The sequence below is a fragment of the Giraffa tippelskirchi genome, chromosome 12, assembly GCF_054371585.1.
Source record: "Giraffa tippelskirchi isolate mGirTip1 chromosome 12, T2T-mGirTip1v1.2.pri, whole genome shotgun sequence".
Classification (NCBI taxonomy): Eukaryota; Metazoa; Chordata; class Mammalia; order Artiodactyla; family Giraffidae; genus Giraffa; species Giraffa tippelskirchi.
This window is the reverse complement of record NC_137286.1, coordinates 43,073,502-43,092,419: the sequence shown is the minus strand read 5'-3', so window position 1 is coordinate 43,092,419 and position 18,918 is coordinate 43,073,502. Positions and strand designations below refer to the sequence as shown.

General features: G+C 43.1%; 1 protein-coding gene and 1 long non-coding RNA gene across 4 annotated transcripts in view; one reads left to right on the top strand and one right to left on the bottom strand.

Moving 5' to 3' along the window:
* Positions 1–1,633: 1,633 nt before the first annotated feature.
* EFL1 (elongation factor like GTPase 1) overlaps positions 1,634–18,918 on the bottom strand; it is a 109,568-nt gene continuing 92,283 nt past the window's right edge. For all 3 annotated transcript variants that reach the window (XM_081546781.1, XM_081546780.1, XM_081546782.1), the window contains 2 exons: positions 7,841–8,025; positions 1,634–1,958 (listed from right to left, as the gene is read on the bottom strand). In XM_081546781.1, the coding sequence (XP_081402907.1) occupies positions 1,770–1,958; positions 7,841–8,025 (374 nt within the window). In that variant the 3' untranslated portion in view covers positions 1,634–1,769. The remainder of the gene's footprint in view (positions 1,959–7,840; positions 8,026–18,918) is intronic.
* Positions 1,861–17,802, top strand: LOC145528458 (uncharacterized). Its single transcript, XR_014070440.1, has 2 exons — positions 1,861–2,066; positions 12,658–17,802. It is a non-coding gene; the product is annotated as an uncharacterized LOC145528458 (long non-coding RNA).

Genomic DNA, 18,918 nt, shown 5'->3' with positions numbered 1-18,918 from the left:
CCCTTCAGTAAGGCTAAGAGGAAACAGCCAAGAGAATTACAGAAATTTACTTTTTTTAAATAAAAATATCAGTTCAGTTAAGTTCAGTCCCTCAGTCTTGTCTGACTCTTTGCGCCCCCATGGACTGCAGCATGCCAGGACTCCCTGTCCATCACCAAATCCTGGGGTTAATCAAACTCATGTCCATACAATTGGTGATGCCATCCAACCATCTCATCCTCTGTCAGCCCCTTCTCCTCCCTCCTTCAATCTTTCCCAGCATCAGTGTCTTTTCCCATGAGTCAGTTCTTCACATCAGGTGGCCACAGTACTGGAGTTTCAGCTTCAGCATCAGTCCTTCCAATGAATATTCAGGACTGATTTCCTTTAGGATGGACTGGTTGGATCTCCTTGCAGTCCAAGGGACTCTCAAGAGTCTTCTGCAATATCACAGTTCAAAAGCATCAATTCTTCAGTGCTCAGCTTTCTTTATAGTCCAGCTCTCACATCTATACATGACTACTGGAAAAACCATAGCTTTGACTAGATGGACTTTTGTTGGCAAAGTAATGTCTCTGGTTTTTAATATGCTGTCTAGGTTGGTCACAACTTTTCTTCCAAGGAGCAAGTGTCTTTTAATTTTATGGCTGCAGTCACCATCTGCAGTGATTCTGGAGCCCTCAAAAATAAAGTCTGTCACTGTTTCCATTGCTTCCCCATCTACTTGTCATGAAGTGATGGGACCAGATGCCATGATCTTAGTTCTCTGAATGTTGAGTTTTAAGCCAACTTTTTCACTCTCCTCTTTCACTTTCATCAAGAGGCTCTTTAGTTCTTCTTCACTTTCTGCCATAAGGGTGGTGTCACCTGCATATCTGAGATTATTGATATTTCTCCCATCAGTCTTGATTCCAGCTTGTGCTTTATCTAGCCCAGCGTTTCTCATGATGTATTCTGCATATAAGTTAAATAAGCAGGGTGATAATATATAGCCTTGTCGTACTTCTTTCCTGATTTGGAACCAGTCTGTTAATTTAATTAACATTTATTTAAATATGAGTGATGCAATATATGAAGGAATGTGAAAACAGAAGGTTTAAAGGCCAACAATTGAACATTGTTTTGATGGACAAATAAACCTTAAGATGAATCACCTATAAAAGTGACTTGGTTTAACTAATCTAAAGGTAGATGGTCTTGCAAGTTTGTGGTCTCTTCAAAGGATGTTAAATGCTGTTAATCAAAGATTACATATAAAATATGTTTAAGTGGAGGATGTAGTTGGAAGTGTGATGCTGACAACAGGCAGAGGTGGGTTGCTCAGTGTAGAGGATGCAGCCCCCACAGCAGGGTCTGCACACACTGCCCTCAGCACTTAGCAGACTGCCCTCATCATAACCTAAGTTTTACTGCCAGGGGCAGTTACACACAGGGTAGGGAGAAGGCCCTGGAAGAGGGCATGGCAACCCACTCCAGGATTCTTGCCCGGAGAATCCCATGGACAGAGGAGCCTGGCAGGCTACGGTCCATGGGGTCACAAAGAGTCGGACATGACTGAAGCACACACAAAGGGAGAAGGGTCCACTGCAATGCTTATAATAACATCTTGCTTTGTAGCAGAATCAATTGCAAAAAAATTCTGGAATGCTCTATGTAAAATATTACACGGATCAACTTTATTGAAAGTGAATGCACAGAGATGACACAGCATAAAGAAATTTTCCCAGTATCAAAGCCTGGGTGACCTTTCCTCATTTATTACAGAGGGAAGGATCAGCCAGCAGGGGCGGTTACTTATTCTTGCCGAGGGTTCTCTGCTTTTCTGCGTGCTCCACGATCTTCTCTTCCACACAGAGACCCTTCCGCTTCCGCACTGCGTTCATGTACTTCCGGGCCTGGTTCTCGGAATCGGCCTTTTCCCCAAAGTGCAGGTACTCCTCCTCGGTGGTCGGTACCCAGAAGGGGTCGCTGGGGATGATCTTGTAAAGGAAGGTGACAGAATGTGCTAGATTGGATAACGATACTTTTATTCCCAATGCCAATTCATACAGTCTTAGCTCAAGAAAGGAACGCTAAGCAATGAAGAGGTAAGCTTGCTAGCAACGGTAATAAACCACCATGAACAAAATGGAGGCAGATTCAATGAAACCTGTGATATACACGTTAGTCTTTACTCTTAGAGCCTTTATAGAACACTAAGGAATTAAGAAAACTATTACTTTTGAATAATATAATAGGAAAAACTCTCCCCTACACTATGATACCCCGGGGTAGAGGTGTTATTTCATTAATTTCGCCTTTGTCCTCAGCACAGATCAACACATGGGTCTATTCTTGATTCTGAGTTTTTGCTCCAAAATTCAGTACCGTATTAGGAGGTCAGTATTGCCAACATACTGACCACATTGTACAAAATTGGCTTTACCAGTAAGGACAGTGAGATTCTGACTTTCATATGTCTTGTTCTTTTTGTTGTTTTTTTCTTATTTTCCAACTGGGCAGAAAGAGGTGCTATGTCTCAAGTGGTTTCAAATCCCAATACTCTTTGTTTTAAGACACAGAAATGAAAGAAGAATTTATTTTGTAATAGTCACTCTTCAATACAAGAGTAGGAAATTTCTGTGGACTAGGAAGCCGGAGAGGAGAGAGCCCACAGTGATAAATGGAGGTAGAAGCCCCATCCAATTCCCACCGGGAGCCAAGACAGGAGTGGTCATGAGGGCCAGACTCTTACTGCCCACTGAGGATGGACAGGCCCAAAGCCACACACCCCAGGCATGCGGGGACCAGAACCACCCAGTCTTCTCTGGAGGTGGAGTAACTGTGTCTGCCTGGGGCTGTGGCCAGAAGTGACTAGTAGGTCACGAGAGAAAGCCATCACCTTCTGAAGATGAGGCTTGGCCCGTGCAGTCTGCGGTCCTTCCCCGTCCACACTGGGGAAGGCACTGACCTGAGCCTCGGCCCTCAGGAGGGCAGAGGAGGAGAGAAGCCCTGCTGCATCAGGTGGCCAGAGTGCTGGAGCTTCAGCATCAGCATCAGTCCTTCCAATGAACACCCAAGGTTGACTTCCTTTTAGGACTGGAAAGTTGCTGGGTCCTGCCCACTCCAGGTCTCATCTGACAAGGTGGCAGAGCAGTGTGAGGGGTGATGCTGCTGGTCTGAAGTCCCCACATGTGAGAGGACGTGCAGTGGCCAAGAGGCTGGTAGCAGCCTGGGTGCAGGACAAAGGCAGCTGCAGGTGGGGACTTCCAGAGATCAGTGGCTGTTGGAAAGATTCCTGAGATTGTTTGGTGCCACCATACTGGCTCTAGCAGCTAGATGGGACCTGTGGCACGCCAGGCTCCCCTGTCCTTTACTATCTCCTGGAGTTTGCTCAAATTCATGTCCATTGAGTCGGTGATGCCATCCGTCTCATCCTCTGCCACTCCCTTCTCCCTCTGCCCTCAATCTTTTCTAGCAGTAAGTGAGGGGCTGACAGCGGACTCAGACTGGCCAGTTTAAGACCAGAGAGTCCTTTTTTCAAGAATGCAGGACCCAGGAGCTTCAGAAGGGTCCCGTTTTCCCTCGGCACATATTTCTGAGGTTTGCTCAGTTTGCTTCCCGAGACTCTGGGGCTGCTGTCTGTGTTCATCTCCTGCTGGCCAGGGACTCGCCTGACACAGGCCCAGTTGCCTGCACCTCTTCTGTCCTGCACGGGCAGCTGCTGTCTTCACCTGCACCCCTCCTGTATCTAGGTTCTTGCCTTAACATGCTGAACAAACTCTCAGGAGAGGGGAGATGGAGTACTCTTTGTCAGGAAGAGGCTAGCCTGGTTCAGCCCCATCTGACTGCATTAGGGTCATTATGAATTTTCTTTGTGGGCGATCACAAGCAAAGACAGTACAGGTGATGCTCACAGAAAAGCCTCTCTGAGGCAGGAGAGCAGAGCTTGCTATCAGTTTTGAAGAAAAGGTGCTTTCTTCTAACTGGCTCACCCAGAATTCACGTGCCTGCGGGGAGGATATTTTTTGCACCTTCAGAATCTAAAGAGGACTTCATCTTCTAACTCACAGGAAAGAAGGCACCCAAGTGCTAGTTGTTGCCCTGAGCAATTAAAAAAACAAAAACAAAAAACTAGAAAATAAAAAAGCTTTGGGAGCTTTATTTCAATACTTTGCCCAATTATCCCTATGAGTATAGCTGGGAGGTGGGAAATACCATGTCCAAATTACATGTCTTCGGTGCTATTGCAATCACTTCTTCCTTACCCTGCACGGCCTTTAGTGCACCCCCGGGGGAATCTCAGTATTAACCAGTGAGACTAGAGGTTATGCTGACATACACGTAGAACAGCACTGACTGGTAATATTTCTTTCTGTGTCCCTTATTAGCTCCTTTTCTTCCTTTTTTGCAGAAGGGTAAAACATAGAAAGAGAAATTATGAGATTGCTGACTTCAAAGGTTTCCTCGTGGAAAATGCCTGTAATTTTATTTTTTCTATTTTTCTGAAGCACTTTCTCTCAAAAGCTCTTGATTGTAAATTATATGGTGTGGTAGAATACAAATGAAAAACAGTGCCTTGGAGTGAGAAGCCAGATCTCGATAACTATGTTATTTCTGAACCTAACTGGGGGTGGGGTGGGGTGGGGGGTGGGGAGCTGAGACAGCCAGAAAATATCAGATCAGTGACATTTAAGTGTAATGGATTTTCAAGACTTTCAAAGATTTGAAGCTTTGGGGAATGGGACCATGACAGGGGGCAAGGGGATAACAGAAGGATGGTACAAAACTACAGCTAACTTTTTACTACACTTCCCCTACAGTTGTTTATTGAAGGATCGATTTGTAATAACAAGGTATAACTAAGCCCAAAACTAGTATTTTTAAAAAACTACTATTAAGTATACAAGATTAACTTTCAACTCCCCACCTCTTTTTTTACATTTTGAGAGAGAAAGAAGACTGAAGAAACCATCATGATTTTCATGGTGACAAAAACTGCCTATTTGGTCAAAATTTGCTGTTTTATATTAACTGTTCCTAAATAGCTATTCTCCTCTTTTTCTTTGGTAATAGGTATTTCGGGTGGGCACACAGACGACTGAGGTTCTGGGGGGAGGGGTAGATAGTCACACCTTTTCTATAAAGCCCAAGACAGTAGGTAAAATAGACTGTGGGCCACACGGTCTCTGTCTTAACTAACAGAGTCCACTTGAAAGCAGCCATGTAAGATACGCAAATGAAGGGGTGTGGTTATATTTTATTTACCAAAACAAGTAATGGGTCAGAGGTTGCTGATTCCTGGTGCTAGTGGCAAAGAAACCACCTGCCAAGGCAGGAGATGCAAGAGATGCGGGTTCGATCCCTGTGTGGGGAAGATCCCCTGGAGGAGGAAATGGCAACCCACTCCAGATTCTTGCCTGGCGAACCTCATGGACAGAGGAGCCTGGTGGGCTACAGTCCATGGTGTCGCAAAGAGTCAGACTCAACTGAAGTGACTTAGCATGCATGTATGACCTGGGTAAGAGCACACTGCTAGCCTCCTTGTCAGGTGGAGCCTTGTTTGACGTGCTGGATGAGTTGTTCTGGGCAGTGGGATGAAGGGGAGTGACTTGGGCAGCATCCTCTTAAAGGGATGGAGTGCGCCCTCTGCCTGTTCCTGGATCTTACTGGCTGGAATGCAGGGGTGAAGGGAGGAGGTGGAACGGCTGCTCCAGACCACCAGTGGGCGCAGAGTGCTGAGAGAGATAGCCCTGGACTCAAGAGAGAACCTTCTGCTTTATCTGAGCCACTGTGCTTTGGGATTCTTTCCACAGAGCACCTTTATCAGTTTCATACACAATGTATTTGCCAATTGGGAAAGGATGAGAAGTTTTATAGATTTTTTTAAAAAATATGTGCATTATAGAATCACTTTCCAGTATAAGAGTGACTATAAGGTGATGAAGTATTTTAAACAAACAACAGAATAAGTGAATTTCAATACAGAATTCTTCCAATGATGATGCCATTTCAAGAGCTCTGAATATGTGTCTTCCATCTGAATCTACAAATAATCCCACTGATCACTCAACCTACACTCTCTTTGTTCTGACCAAACATCCTGTCACCCAGTTTTTTGCACCAGGGTTGATCTAGGTCTTCTTAATGAGATGGACTCGTCATCTCTTAAGACATTCAGAAGCACAAGCTCCAAGTTCTGAAGGCTATTTTCAGTAGTGGTAGCACAAGTGAAGAAAGTGTTTCATTTCTCAAAGTCACTACTTTGAAGTGGAGTAAGTCTTCTGTTCTAAGTATCACTTTGCTGCACTGTCCTATAATCACACATCTGGTTGCTGGAACGTGTGGGAGACAATGCTGTTTTTCATTAGGAACATCAGTAGTATATTTATCCTGCTCCAGTATGCTTGCCTGGAGAATCCCATGGACAGAGGAGCCTGGTGGACTTCAGTCCATGGGGTTTCAAAGAGTCAGACACGACTGAGTGACTAACACTTTCACTTCTTCATAGACATAGTTCTTCAGAAGCTGCCTTTATGAATCCATCCCTTCTATTTCTTACTGGTTTGTGCTCTTATGTAAAAGTTGAGTGCCAAAAACCAAAACCAAAAAGCTAGAAGTCCGGATAAGTGTGAAATTATTACCCATAAGCATGGGGATTAACAAATAACTTACATGTTTGGTGCTACTGATTTCTACATAATGAAGTCCAGCAATGGTATCTACTCAGACATAAGCCAATAAAGCCATAGAAACATCATTTAGTTTCGAGACAAAAATGCAAGAAAAATTTCATAGGAAATCACTGTTAAAATGAAGCTTGTACCAACAACCAAAAAATGTAACCTAAATTGGAACAATATTAACTTTAGTCCTATCAAGGACAAAGAATGTAACTTTCTTTTTTTAAGGAGAAGCAGACACAACTGGGTGTTTTGGACTAGCAACTAAATCTACAGATGTAGATGATATAAACTTGCCCAATTAAAATCAAATGTGCCCTGAAGTGTCACCATTCTTTACTCTTCCAGATTCACTTGACTACAGAATTCATCTTAAAAAGAAAGCTCTCCCTCAATTATTTCCATTCCCCTGTATTGTCTAAATTTAAACTGTTCATTTGAAGTGTTCCAGAGAAGGGACCCAGTTGGCTAAAGAAAGTAAAAGAAGTGAGAAGAGCTTAGCACAGAACCTAAACCGTGAGGTTTGTTTATATTGTTTAAGGAAAAAGTCTGGATTATTTGTTTGAAGTTGAGTTCCTTGTACTATACAGTAGGTCCTTGTTGGCTATCCATTTTAAATACAGCAGTGCATACATGTCCATCTCAAACTCCCTGACTACCCCTTCCCCTCCGGTAACCATAAGTTTGTTCTCCAAGTGCACGTGTTTTGATGAGCCATTTTGTGACACAACACCTGAAGCCCACAGGAGCCCCGAGTCTCCATAATGGGGACTGAAGAACATGAAACATGGAATAATTTTAAGTTCTCTCTTGTAAGAAGCATAACTGTTTGCCTTTAAATGTTAGAAGTGCTTTTTCCCCAGAAGAAACATTAAAGTTCCATTTTCAAAATATCTGTGGTTTTCTTACCTACAATATATCTCTGGAAGGGAATAAAAGGATTAAAAGTTCTGTCTTAAATTTTACATCAAATGAAAAAAAAAAAAAAGAGTACGTGTGTATGTGTATATTACAAAGCACATATAATCTCAGGTCTTCCAGTCTGGATGAAAAAATGCCATCTGCTTTGTCCTGTTCATCTGACCAAGCAGGACCAGATAAGACCAACCGGCCTGGGAAGTGGTTAGCTCCCGGGGGCGCCCCCTGTGGGGAAGCACAGCCTGAGATGACAAGGAAGGAACTCGGATTTGGCTTCTTACCTCCCAGTGGCTGAACACCAGCTGTGGGCTGGCCAGGCCACTGGTCCTCTTCCGGATCTCGTCGGCAAAGCCGAAGCTCTCAGCCACGGGCAGCACGGCCTTGATGATGAACATGTCCGTCCCCTCTTTCATCTCCTCCTGCAGCACTCGTCCTTCTCTCTTTGACAGGACAGCGTAGACCCGACCTGCAAAGCCGCACATCTTTTAAATTCACCGACCGGTTACATGTCTTGAGCTGCACCAAGATGCGACTGTTCCTACACCCTCTAACACTCCGCTAATGATTATTTTTGATCCCAGTAATTCTGGCTTACAAAGGCATGGGAAATATCCAAGCATTTATTTAAAAGGATAAGCGTGACAATCACAGAAAAATTAGAAACAAGTAACAAAAGGTGAAATCACCCCAAAGTGCATTACCCAAGACAGTCCCCTCCACACAGCATGGAAAGTGGGAGACCTTTAAAAGGACCCTGGGTATACTGTCACTAGGAGCTGCCTTGAGTATGAAATCCAATGAGTTAGTGACTGGGCTTTATAAATGTTAAAAGTATTTTCACAATTACATGACATTATTAATGTGATGATAATTATAATGATGACAAGCTATTTGGGCCTAGTAACCAAGAAACTGGCACAATGACATTTTTATACTAAGAATTAAAGCTATATATATATATATATATATATATAAACGCTTGCTTATATTCAAGCTGATAGTATTTCAGTGGTACAAGAATATGGGTTTTATTCCCCGAAAACTAATTGTGTTTGGAATCTTTAACGTCTGGTAAGAATTTTTACTGGGCTTCCCAATGGCTCAGTGGTGAAGAACCCCCCTGCCATGGCAGGAGACCTGTGTTCAATCCCTGGATTGGGAAGATCCCCTGGAGGAGGAAATGGCAACCCACTCCAGTACTCTTGCCTGGGAAATCCCATGAACAGAGAAGCCTGGTGGGCTACAGTCCATGGAGTCACAAAGAGTCAGACATGACCAGGTCACAAGTTTTAGTGCCATGTCACAGGAATTCTAGCAAATCCTCTTGATTAACACCTTTTTTTCAACTTCAGGCATAATTCTGCCCTCCACTCAGAAGGGAGATAACCTCCCCTCTGAATGGCCTCTGTATGAGTGCCACTGGGTGCTCCAGATACCCCTCCAATGAGTAAGCAGAACAAACTGCAAAGAGCAGAGATAAACCAAAAATCACGGACAGTGGTGAGGAACTTGCTCGAGTGAGGGGATACAAAGCCTCCTCCTTCAGCTACCACTTAGACAAAATACTTCTAAGGACACGTAGTCTACAAACACGTTATCCTGGAGAATTCACACACTGCAGTGAAGCAGAGCACACGTCTCCTGGGCTTACCGCATGGAGTCCTGGACTCTGCCCTCCTCAACAACTGGGCAGGGAGCTGGTGTGGAGGTCGCCCACCTTGACTTATATTTTACTTTTTAGACTAGAAACAGTGCACAGAGCAAAACTGTCTGAACTGGCAAACTTTCCCTCTGACTCAGATTTCCCCCTGGTGGTGGTGATGAGCAAGGAGAAAGGCAAACCAAGGGCAGGAAACCCATTGTGTCACAAGGCTTAAACAAACAAACAAACAAAAACTTAAAAAACTCTAATTTGAAAGATGGTAACGATAACCCTATATGCGAGACAGAATAAGAGACACAGATGCATAGAACAGTCTTATGGACTCTGAGGGAGAAGGTGAGGGTGGGACGTTCTGGGAGAACAGCATTGAAACATGTATATTATCATATGTGAAACAGAACACCATTCCAGGTTCGATGCATGAGACAAATGCTCAGGGCTGGGGCAATGGGATGACCCAGAGGGATGGGATGGGGAGGGAGGTGGGAGGGGGGTTCAGGATGGGGAACACATGTAAACCCGTGGCTGATTCATGTCAATGTATGGCAAAAACCACTACAATATTGTAAAGTAATTAGCCCCCAACTAAAATAAATAAATTTATTAAAAAAAAAAACAAAAACTCTAATGGGCCTTTGCATCTCCAGGCTTAGCAGAAAAACAAATTAAAAACGCCCACAGTGATGACAGGGACACCTGTCCTCTTTTCTAAGCCGCTGAACGCTGCCCCTCACCCCCGGCACCGCCCTCCCCACGTGCCCAAAGGGGCTGTCACTGGCTTCTTCACTATGTGCTCTGTCTTCAACAGTTGGACTCAACAAGCTGCCCTGAGCTCTATTAAAACTGCTTCTTTTGAAATTTCAGCCATTTTCATATTCCCCCAGGTGGCACAGTGGTAAAGGACCCCCTGCCATTACAGGAAGCCGTGTGTTTGACCCCTGGGTTGGGAAGATCCCCTGGAGAAGGAAATGGCAACCCACTCCAGTATTCTTTCCTGGGAAATCCCCTGGACAGAGGACCCTGGCAGGCTGCAGTCCATGGGGTTGCAGAGTTGGACATGACTGAACAACTAACACACACACATCATCATCAACCTAAGTGTCTTTTCCCCAGTCCTCACTCTTCTGTGACTTCTCTGCAGTTTCTGCAACTACTGATCAACACTCTGACAAATCTCAACAATCTTAGGGCTACCTTCCTTCCTCTGACCCCTGGCCCTCTGACCGTCATTCTACTGTCTACGACAATAATTCTTAAGGGTATGATTTCTTCCTAAGAGTATTCTTTGAGGCTCCAAACTTCTCCAAACCAACTCTCCCTTCAGAGGGCCTCTTCATTTCTCATTGGTGTGGTTTAAATGATTCACTTTATGTCTGGGATGCCTGGGACTCTATTTCTCGGCCAGGCCTCTCACTTGACCTCTGATCCCACATTTACTGAGACTGTGGCCCTCAGGGCATCTCCATGGTGGAGGGTGTGCTAAGTCACTCTGGTCATGTCCCACAACCCCATGGGCCTTTAAGCTGCTTGAAGACAGCATCAGCCTTCTTTCCTCCAGTCTTTCTCTGACATGACCTTCCTTTCCTCTTGCATCCTGGCCACTCTCCTGTTTGAACTACTATTGATACAACTTATTTACATAGCTTTTAGAACACAGTATCTAGAACTGAAAGCAATATTTTAGGTACAATGTGAAAAGCTCTTGAAAAAAGCAGAACAATTAGTGTCTATTAGCAATTCCCCTCTGGGCTGTGTAAGATTTGCCTGAAATTCGTATGAGGGAAAAAAATTCACTGGAATTAGCCAGTGTATGAACTAATCATCTTTATTTACTCTGCCACCTCATTCTAGGGGAAGTTTTAAGGTGGTTTATGGAAGTATAGCCAAAACAAGGGGGAAGGGCGGGAGAAAGAATGTGTAAACTGGGGCAAATGCACCATGAAGAAGTGGGCCAGTGGGGATGAGCCGCCTGCCTCCATCCCGCTGCAGAGGTTAGAGGCTCCTCCCCTTCCTTCACGGGTCATGCCAGTAGGTGTGGATCAATAATTGTAATTGAAACTGAACGTAATTAATCATGTAAATTTGGCCCATTCCATCTTAATTCTGCTAAAACTAAAAAACTGGGACACAGTGAAGGATCACTGAGCAATGGAAAACAGCCACAATTAAAAAAAAAAAACCTTATAGATACACTTGGTGCTCACGACAAGTGTGTCCAATGCTTGGGAGCACTCAGCGACCCTCTGCACAGCGCTGTTCGTCTGGGAAACAAATGCAGCCGCATCAACGAGGATTCGTGAGCCTGTGGCCCCTGACTGGGAATATTCTGATGCCCTCTGGACTGGGCATCTGCTCCATGACCCCGAGTCATTCGTTCACTCACTCAAAGGAAGCTCACTGTGTGCCCAACTGTATGCAAGGCAGCAGGGGAGAGGCATCCTCCAGGATGGATGCCAGCAACACAAAGGTTAATTGCCTAGACTGGTTGTGATCAGGGCTCCAGTTTTAATGACTACACTATAAATGTCTCAGCCTGTACTCCAGGCCCTTTATGACCTGGCAGGAACCCAATACCCCAGCTCCTGAAACGGCCAGACCCTAGTGCACGGACTCTAAACTCTGAGCCAAGATAAACCGTGCACTGCCCACAGGACACGTTTGAGGTTTTTCCACTCTGAGCTCAGTTTCTCCAACTCAGAGCATACTCAGCCCAACTTTACAGTCAAATCCTTTCCATTGTTTAAAGCCCATTCAAAAACAACTTGTTCCATGAAGTGTTCTGTGAGATCCTAAGATCAAAATAACCTTTTCACCATTTGGGCCTCACTGGGCCTCATCTGTTCTTTTGTGGCATTATAGATTCTTATGTATCAATACATATTTTCTTCTCCCACGCTAGGCAGTAAGATTGGTCTGCAGATTCTACAATCTTTAAAGTCTGGCAATTAAAGTTGACTTTTTTTTTTCTTTTCTTTTGAATTAGCAAAGGAGGCAGTGGTTCATAGCAATGTCTTCTCTAATAGGAAACAACGTGTATTTCCAATGTGGGGATGATGGGAAGTAAACCATAGCATATCAGACTGATAGGATATTATGCAGAGGTTAAAATGCAAATTATGACTACTAAGTAGCCAAATGGCAGTGTGTTTATAAAGTAAATAATAAATGTAAAAAGCAAAACACCTAGTAGCCTCTAGCATACTACATAACAGCTATGCAAAATGTACTACTGTGGACAAAGATTGCACAAGAAAATGGAAAATAATGGGTGGATTTCCAAGAAGGAAGATTTTTCTTTCACCTTATGGTTTCTGTTACTGTTGGTGACACTTGTGGTTTAACTTCAATTAAACACATACACACACACACACACACACAGAAATCGGTGGGCACTTTTTATTCCTACTAAACTAACTTCTCTTCCTTCTGTCACAGAACACCCAGACTGCTAAATCAAGCCGGTGCGGTTGACAGGATGCAGATGGTCTTCAACCAAACATGAGATAACGTGCACTGTGGACACAATGGGGCGTGTGGGCTGGTGGCTGTAAGATAGATGGATTCAGCCACAAGTCTATAGGAAATGGATGTTAACCCTCACTCCCACCCAGGATGGATGTCCTGAGTTTAGAAGGATCAGTGCTCTGCTTACAGCTCTGTCCTTATTATGATAATCAGTTACTTAAAAACCCAGAAGGCATGGGATCAAATCCCAAGTTGACATGAAGCTGGCAAAGGTAATAAATACTTCAACAGGATTAGGATAACTATCTAAGAACCCAATTTAACAAGACACAGTTTGGGTAAACGCAAGGTTTCACTGTTGGGTTCAGTCAACCAGTGGCTAGGATTAGAAATATAGTGCTGCATTTCCTATTGTTGGTGGTTAGTCATTCGGTCATGTCCAACTCTTTGCCACCCCACGGACTGTAGCCCACTAAGCTCCTCTGTCCATGGGATTCTCCAGGCAAGAATACTGGAGTGGGCTGCCATTTCTGTTTCCAGGGGATCTTTCCAGACCAGGGATAGAACCTGCAATTCCTGCATTGACAGGCAAATTCTTTACCACCCAGGAAACCCCATTAATGCTGCAGAGCAGTTCCTAGAAAACCAACCAGAAAGGTATTTAAGTTCAATAGAAGTTTCTGGTGCTGTGGACAAAGATAATTTAATATCTAGTTGATAAACACAAAATTACTCCATCCATCAAAGCTTATTTCAAAGTTCAGTCACTTTCAAAAGACTTACCCGGTTTTGAATTTTGCTATACAAATGTCTCATAAAATTTCGCCAAAAATTTGTACTTATTCACTAAATTCAATTGTATTTTACTAATTGTTTTACAAAATCAAGCTCTTGTCACCTTAACTCATCTCTCAAAGCAGGAACCATGCTTAACACAGCATTGGCATATACAGCTCAATGAATTTTTGTTGCACTGAATTATGAGATGCTGGTGAAATATAAAAAGAATTAAAACTATGAAATAAAAATAGGTTTTTAAAAGTAAATAGTAATACTAAGTAGGCTTCTGATACATTAAAATACATGTATTTATAACAGTATAAGCATTTATCCCTAAAATAAGACAGAACTACAATAATTGTAGATGTGATTAAAACTAATACTATCTAACAAAAAAGTCATTTTTTATATGTGACGTCTCACCAAAGATAAAAAACAATCAAGAGCAAGAATGACAGATGTAATCAGTTGGAAGAGGAAATATGAAGAGAGACAATTTACTAGTTACATGATGATCAATTAAAAACACAAACCAATTCTGATGTCTATTCAAGCCCATTAAAAAAATTTTCATGGGTTAAAAAAATTCTAATAAAACTACACTGCTAGGAAAGTAGATTTTGCAAGTAAAGAAGGTCATTTTCTTGGTATTATTTCCCCAGACAAAACAATTTTAAGATGATCATTTTTTCTGTAATATTTCCCATTTTGACCATAAGCAATTCTACACATTTATAAAAGGATTTCTAATTTCAACCATCTGTGTAGAAAAAAGTTTTAAGAGACTAACTCATCTTACTAAATAAAAAAGGCCTGAACTTGTCCTTTTGTCAATTTTTGCCAACTCCTGGAGAGTTAAAGCAACTGCAGGCTTCCCTGGTGGCTCAGTGGTAAAGAATTTGCCTGCAGTGCGGGAGATGAGGATTCAGTCTCCAGGCTGAAGTCTTCCTGGAAGATCGCTGACCATCCAGGTAGGAAGCAAAAAGTCTCAGGAATATAGAGATCTCCTCATTTCTTTCTCCAGTCGTAGGTGGTGATTTAGAAAGAAAAAGCAAAACCTAAGAGAACACAAGAGCTGACTACCCTGATAGACCTCCGATACTACAAACCGGTTATCACAACCAAAGCATTCCCCTAAACAAGAGAAAACAGGTTTCGGAGGTAATTCTCTAGTTTAAGAAAGCTTCAAACCAATTAAAAAAACAAAACAAGTTCCAGATCAAATCTAAACATAGTTTTTTGTAAGACAGTGGGTAGGGCAGTCAGTCGGTCTCTGAGAAATGTGTTATGAAGGCCAGCCAGTGACACTGGTACAAACTGTGTACAGTGGACCCTTGAACAACATAGGTCTGAACTGTGTGGGTCCACTGATACATGGATTTTTCTAAGTACATACTATGCTGTTGCTGTTTAGTCGCTCAGTTGTGTCCGACTCTTTGACCCCATGGGTTGTAGCCTGCCAGGCTCCTCTGTCCATGGGATTCTCCAGGCAAGAATACTGGAGTGGGTGCCATTTCCTTCTCCAGGATCTTCCCAACCCAGGGATCGAACCCACGTCTCTTACGTCTCCTGCTTTGGCAGGCAGATTCTTTACCACTGAGCCACCTGGGAAGCCCAAGCACATTCTACAATACTACACAACCTGCATCTGAATCCACATATAGGGAAGGCCAACTCTAAACTAATATACAGATGTTCACTGCATGGTCAGTCAGTGCCCCTAATCCCAGTGCTGTTCTAGGGTCAACTGTACTAACCCTTCTCCATGTTCACAGTTGAGATTTGTACCTGGATAAGGCAAGGCAAAGACGTGTTCTGCTTTTAAAGGAGAAGACAGCAAAGAACCCTGAGGGCTGATATAAGCATCTCTTCCTAGAAAATGTCAGAACGGACTCGGCTGGCCAAGTGGAAAGTTCCAGGTGAAGATCAAAGAGCAGGATGACAAGAGATGCTCCAAGGACTGTGGGGCACGTGCAGGGGCCTGGTGGTGACCTCCTAACACAAACGAACACATGGGCACAGAGGACCAACTCCACAAAGGCGACTCAATAGTCTGCTGGGGACTTCTGGTAAATGCCAACAGCTGATCCTGGCTTCATTTGCTGTGCTGAAAAAGCCGTCTTCTCAGAAAGGTCAAATGCTGCTCTGAATGGATAATGCAAGGAGAGATGGCAATTTGGGGAGGAGACATGTGTTCCTGTTACCCTGGGAGTGCAGTGGAGAGACAGGCAGGCACAGACCTACACGGACCCTGGATCCCGGAATGTATCGGAGAGAAGACAGGCACAGACCTATGTGGATCCTGGACTTCAGGAAAGATCATTTCAAGCACACAAAGAAAAAAAACAACAGAACAGTTTTCAGGCTAACAAACCCTAAGATGAAACTCCTTTTTGGGAGTAACGGGAGTCTGAAAATATCAATCATGAATGATCCCAATGAGAAAAAACGGAGGAAAAATCCTCCCCACCCAAAATAAAGCTGTCAGGTCACAGGAGGTGCCTGCTGTGCCTCTGACTCTTGTTTTAAAAGGTCACACACAGGAGATGGGAGAAGAGGAGGAAGATAGCAACTAAGATTGAAAGGGTGGGGGTGGGGGAGGGGCCATAATATGTCCCCGATGGTGAAAACTAGAATAAAGTGAGCTGACCAAAATTACAGTTATAAACAACAAAAGGGTCTTTTCCATGACTTTCAAAATAAGGAGGAGACACACTTACAATGTGGAGAGGCTAGTGTAATGTTAACGGAGGACAGCGGGATAGCAGAGGCTGGTTCTCCACACCTACCTTAACTCTTGTTTTCCCCAGGAAGGAGACTGGAGAGGAAACCAGAACAAGTAGAACAAACCTCACAGAGGAAACGCTCAAGTTCAAGACAACTGAGAAGTTGACAAGCAACTTCTTAAACCTTCTGGACCATTCTCAAACAAGTTCAAGTCTCCCAAGACCAGAAATGTATCCTGTGGTCCTAAAGAAATCTGCCCTTTTCAGAACTTATGCACAGCAAGGTAGCTGTCAAACTACACACTAAGTAACAAACTTTTTAAGGATAAAGGCACTGGATTCCATAAACTACAGACTAGAAAATCATACGCAAATTTCTTACAAAATTTTAAGAAAACATTATAAAGATTTGTATATATTTCTACAAGCATGAGTTAAACCTTTGGAGAAGACATGGACTTTCTAACACAAAGCTGTTATCAATCTAAGCTTATTTCTTCTTCTAACATGGCTAGTAAGTTGGTAATAAGGGGAATGCTATATACAGAAAGGACCTCAACTTCATCAAAACATCTGATTCACTACTTTTCTTTTTTTGCATCATGGGGCTTGCAGGATCTTAGCTGCCTGACCAGGGATTGAATCTGCACCCCCCTGCAGTGGGAGTGTAGAGTCCTAATCACTGGAGTGCAGGGAAGTCACTGATTCAACACCTAGTGACCTGCCTTTCTCACCAGGACACATGAAAAAAAAAAAAAAGAAAAACAAATCAATGTGTTAAGATTATGGTGTTGAGAATTTTCTTGGCATTAAAAAACTGCCAAACTTCCTTCATTATTGTTGTAATGTTTATTACTATTTTACACACACAAAATCTAAGAAAAAAAATGATATAGACCCAGTTTATTCATATGTAAATACACGGGTTCTAGTGGGACTACATCACTTCAGTTACCGAAATTTAAATCCAGCCTTTTGGGGAACAACAAAAAAACCTTATTAAAAAAAGAAATGAAGTTGATCCTAACTCCTCACAAGTTAATGACAAGATGCAACTGCTGAGACTGCGTTAAAAGAACGCTGTGCCACCCATGGGAGGTAACAGCGTGTTTGTGTTTGGTCCTGGTGAGATAGTATCTTAGGCTGCTTAATTTAAGAGGGAGGCTGACCAAATAAAGTATGTCTAAAGGACAGCAACTGGATTGATGAAAGGATCAAAAAAAAAATCATATCCTGAAAACCAGCTGAAGGATATGGAGAGTTTTCCCCTGGATGTAAAACTAGAAAATAAATGCTCCCCTCAAACATATGAAGTGCTATGCATGTGAGAGGGACCAATGGTGGGATGAATGGCAAGATACTGGCAGGAAACAAGACTTTTTGCTCAATATGAGAAAGAAACTGTTTAATCTCAGAACTGGCTGTGAGCTACTCATCCACAGAAGTATTCAAACAGAGCACCTGTCAGGGTAGGAGAGATAGGAGGATACCTCTGAAGTCTTCTTCAAGGATCTGAAGGAATCAAGACTATTTGGTTCTAATTCTATCTTTACCTTTTAAATTAAGATGGGTAAGCTGGCTTAAAACTCAACATTAAAAAAAAAAGAAACTAAGATCATGGCATCTGGCCCCATCATTTCATGGCAAATAGAAGGGGAGAAAGTGGAAACAGTGACAGATTTTCTTTTCCTGGGTTCCAAAACCACTGCAGACAAGGACTGCAGCCATGAAATTAAAAGACACTTGCTCCTTGGAAGAAAAGCAATGACAAACCTAGAAAGCATATTAAAAAGCAGAGATATCACTTTGCCAATGAAAGTCCATATAGTCAAAGCTATGGTTTTTCCAGCAGTCATGTATGGATGTGAGAGTTGGACCAGAAAGAAGGCTGAGTGCCAAAGAATTGATGCTTTCGAACTGTGGTGCTGGAGAAGACTCTTGAGAGTCCCTTGGACAGCAAGGAGATCAAACCAGACAATCCTAAAGGAAACTAACCCTGAATATTCACTGGAAGGACAGATGTTGAAGCTCTAAAACTGCGGCCACCTGATGTGAAGAGTCAACTCCTTGCAAAAGATCCTGATGCTGGGAAAGACTGAAGGCAAAAGAAGAGAGCAGCAGATGAGATGGTTAAATAGCATCACCGACTCAATGGACATGAGTTTAAGCAAACTCCAAGAGACAGTGAAGGACAGAGGAGCCTGGAGTGCTGCAGTCCATGGGGGCGCAAAGAGCTGGACATGACTTATCGACTGAACAACAATAATAACAATGGAAATGTGAAGAAAATCTGGGAATGGTCTAGACCAGTGTTTGCTGAACTCAACGATGGATTCCATGAGATATTAACAGGATGCTGTACTCAAGGTAGGCTGAGAAACACTGCATGTTCCAGGCCATATCGGCAGATCTGACACCTGGCACACACCAACTTTAAGCCATCCAAGGGTAACCAAATCTCTGTGCCTTTGTTTAACTCAACTGTTTTTGAAATGCTGCTATGGGTGCTCAATTCCTCTCACAGGAACTTTACTGTGATGAAAGTCTAAATTTCTTTTGGGGGGAAAAAAAACCCCAACAACTTAGATGTATGCTTTTAGCAATTAATTAGCAAAAGAACCAAACTAAAAGGAATGCAGAATAAGCACATACTGACTCAAAGGACCTCAAAGCTAGGGAAAATCCAGCAGTTTGGTCCACTCGCTCAACCAGTGCAGGATCCTCC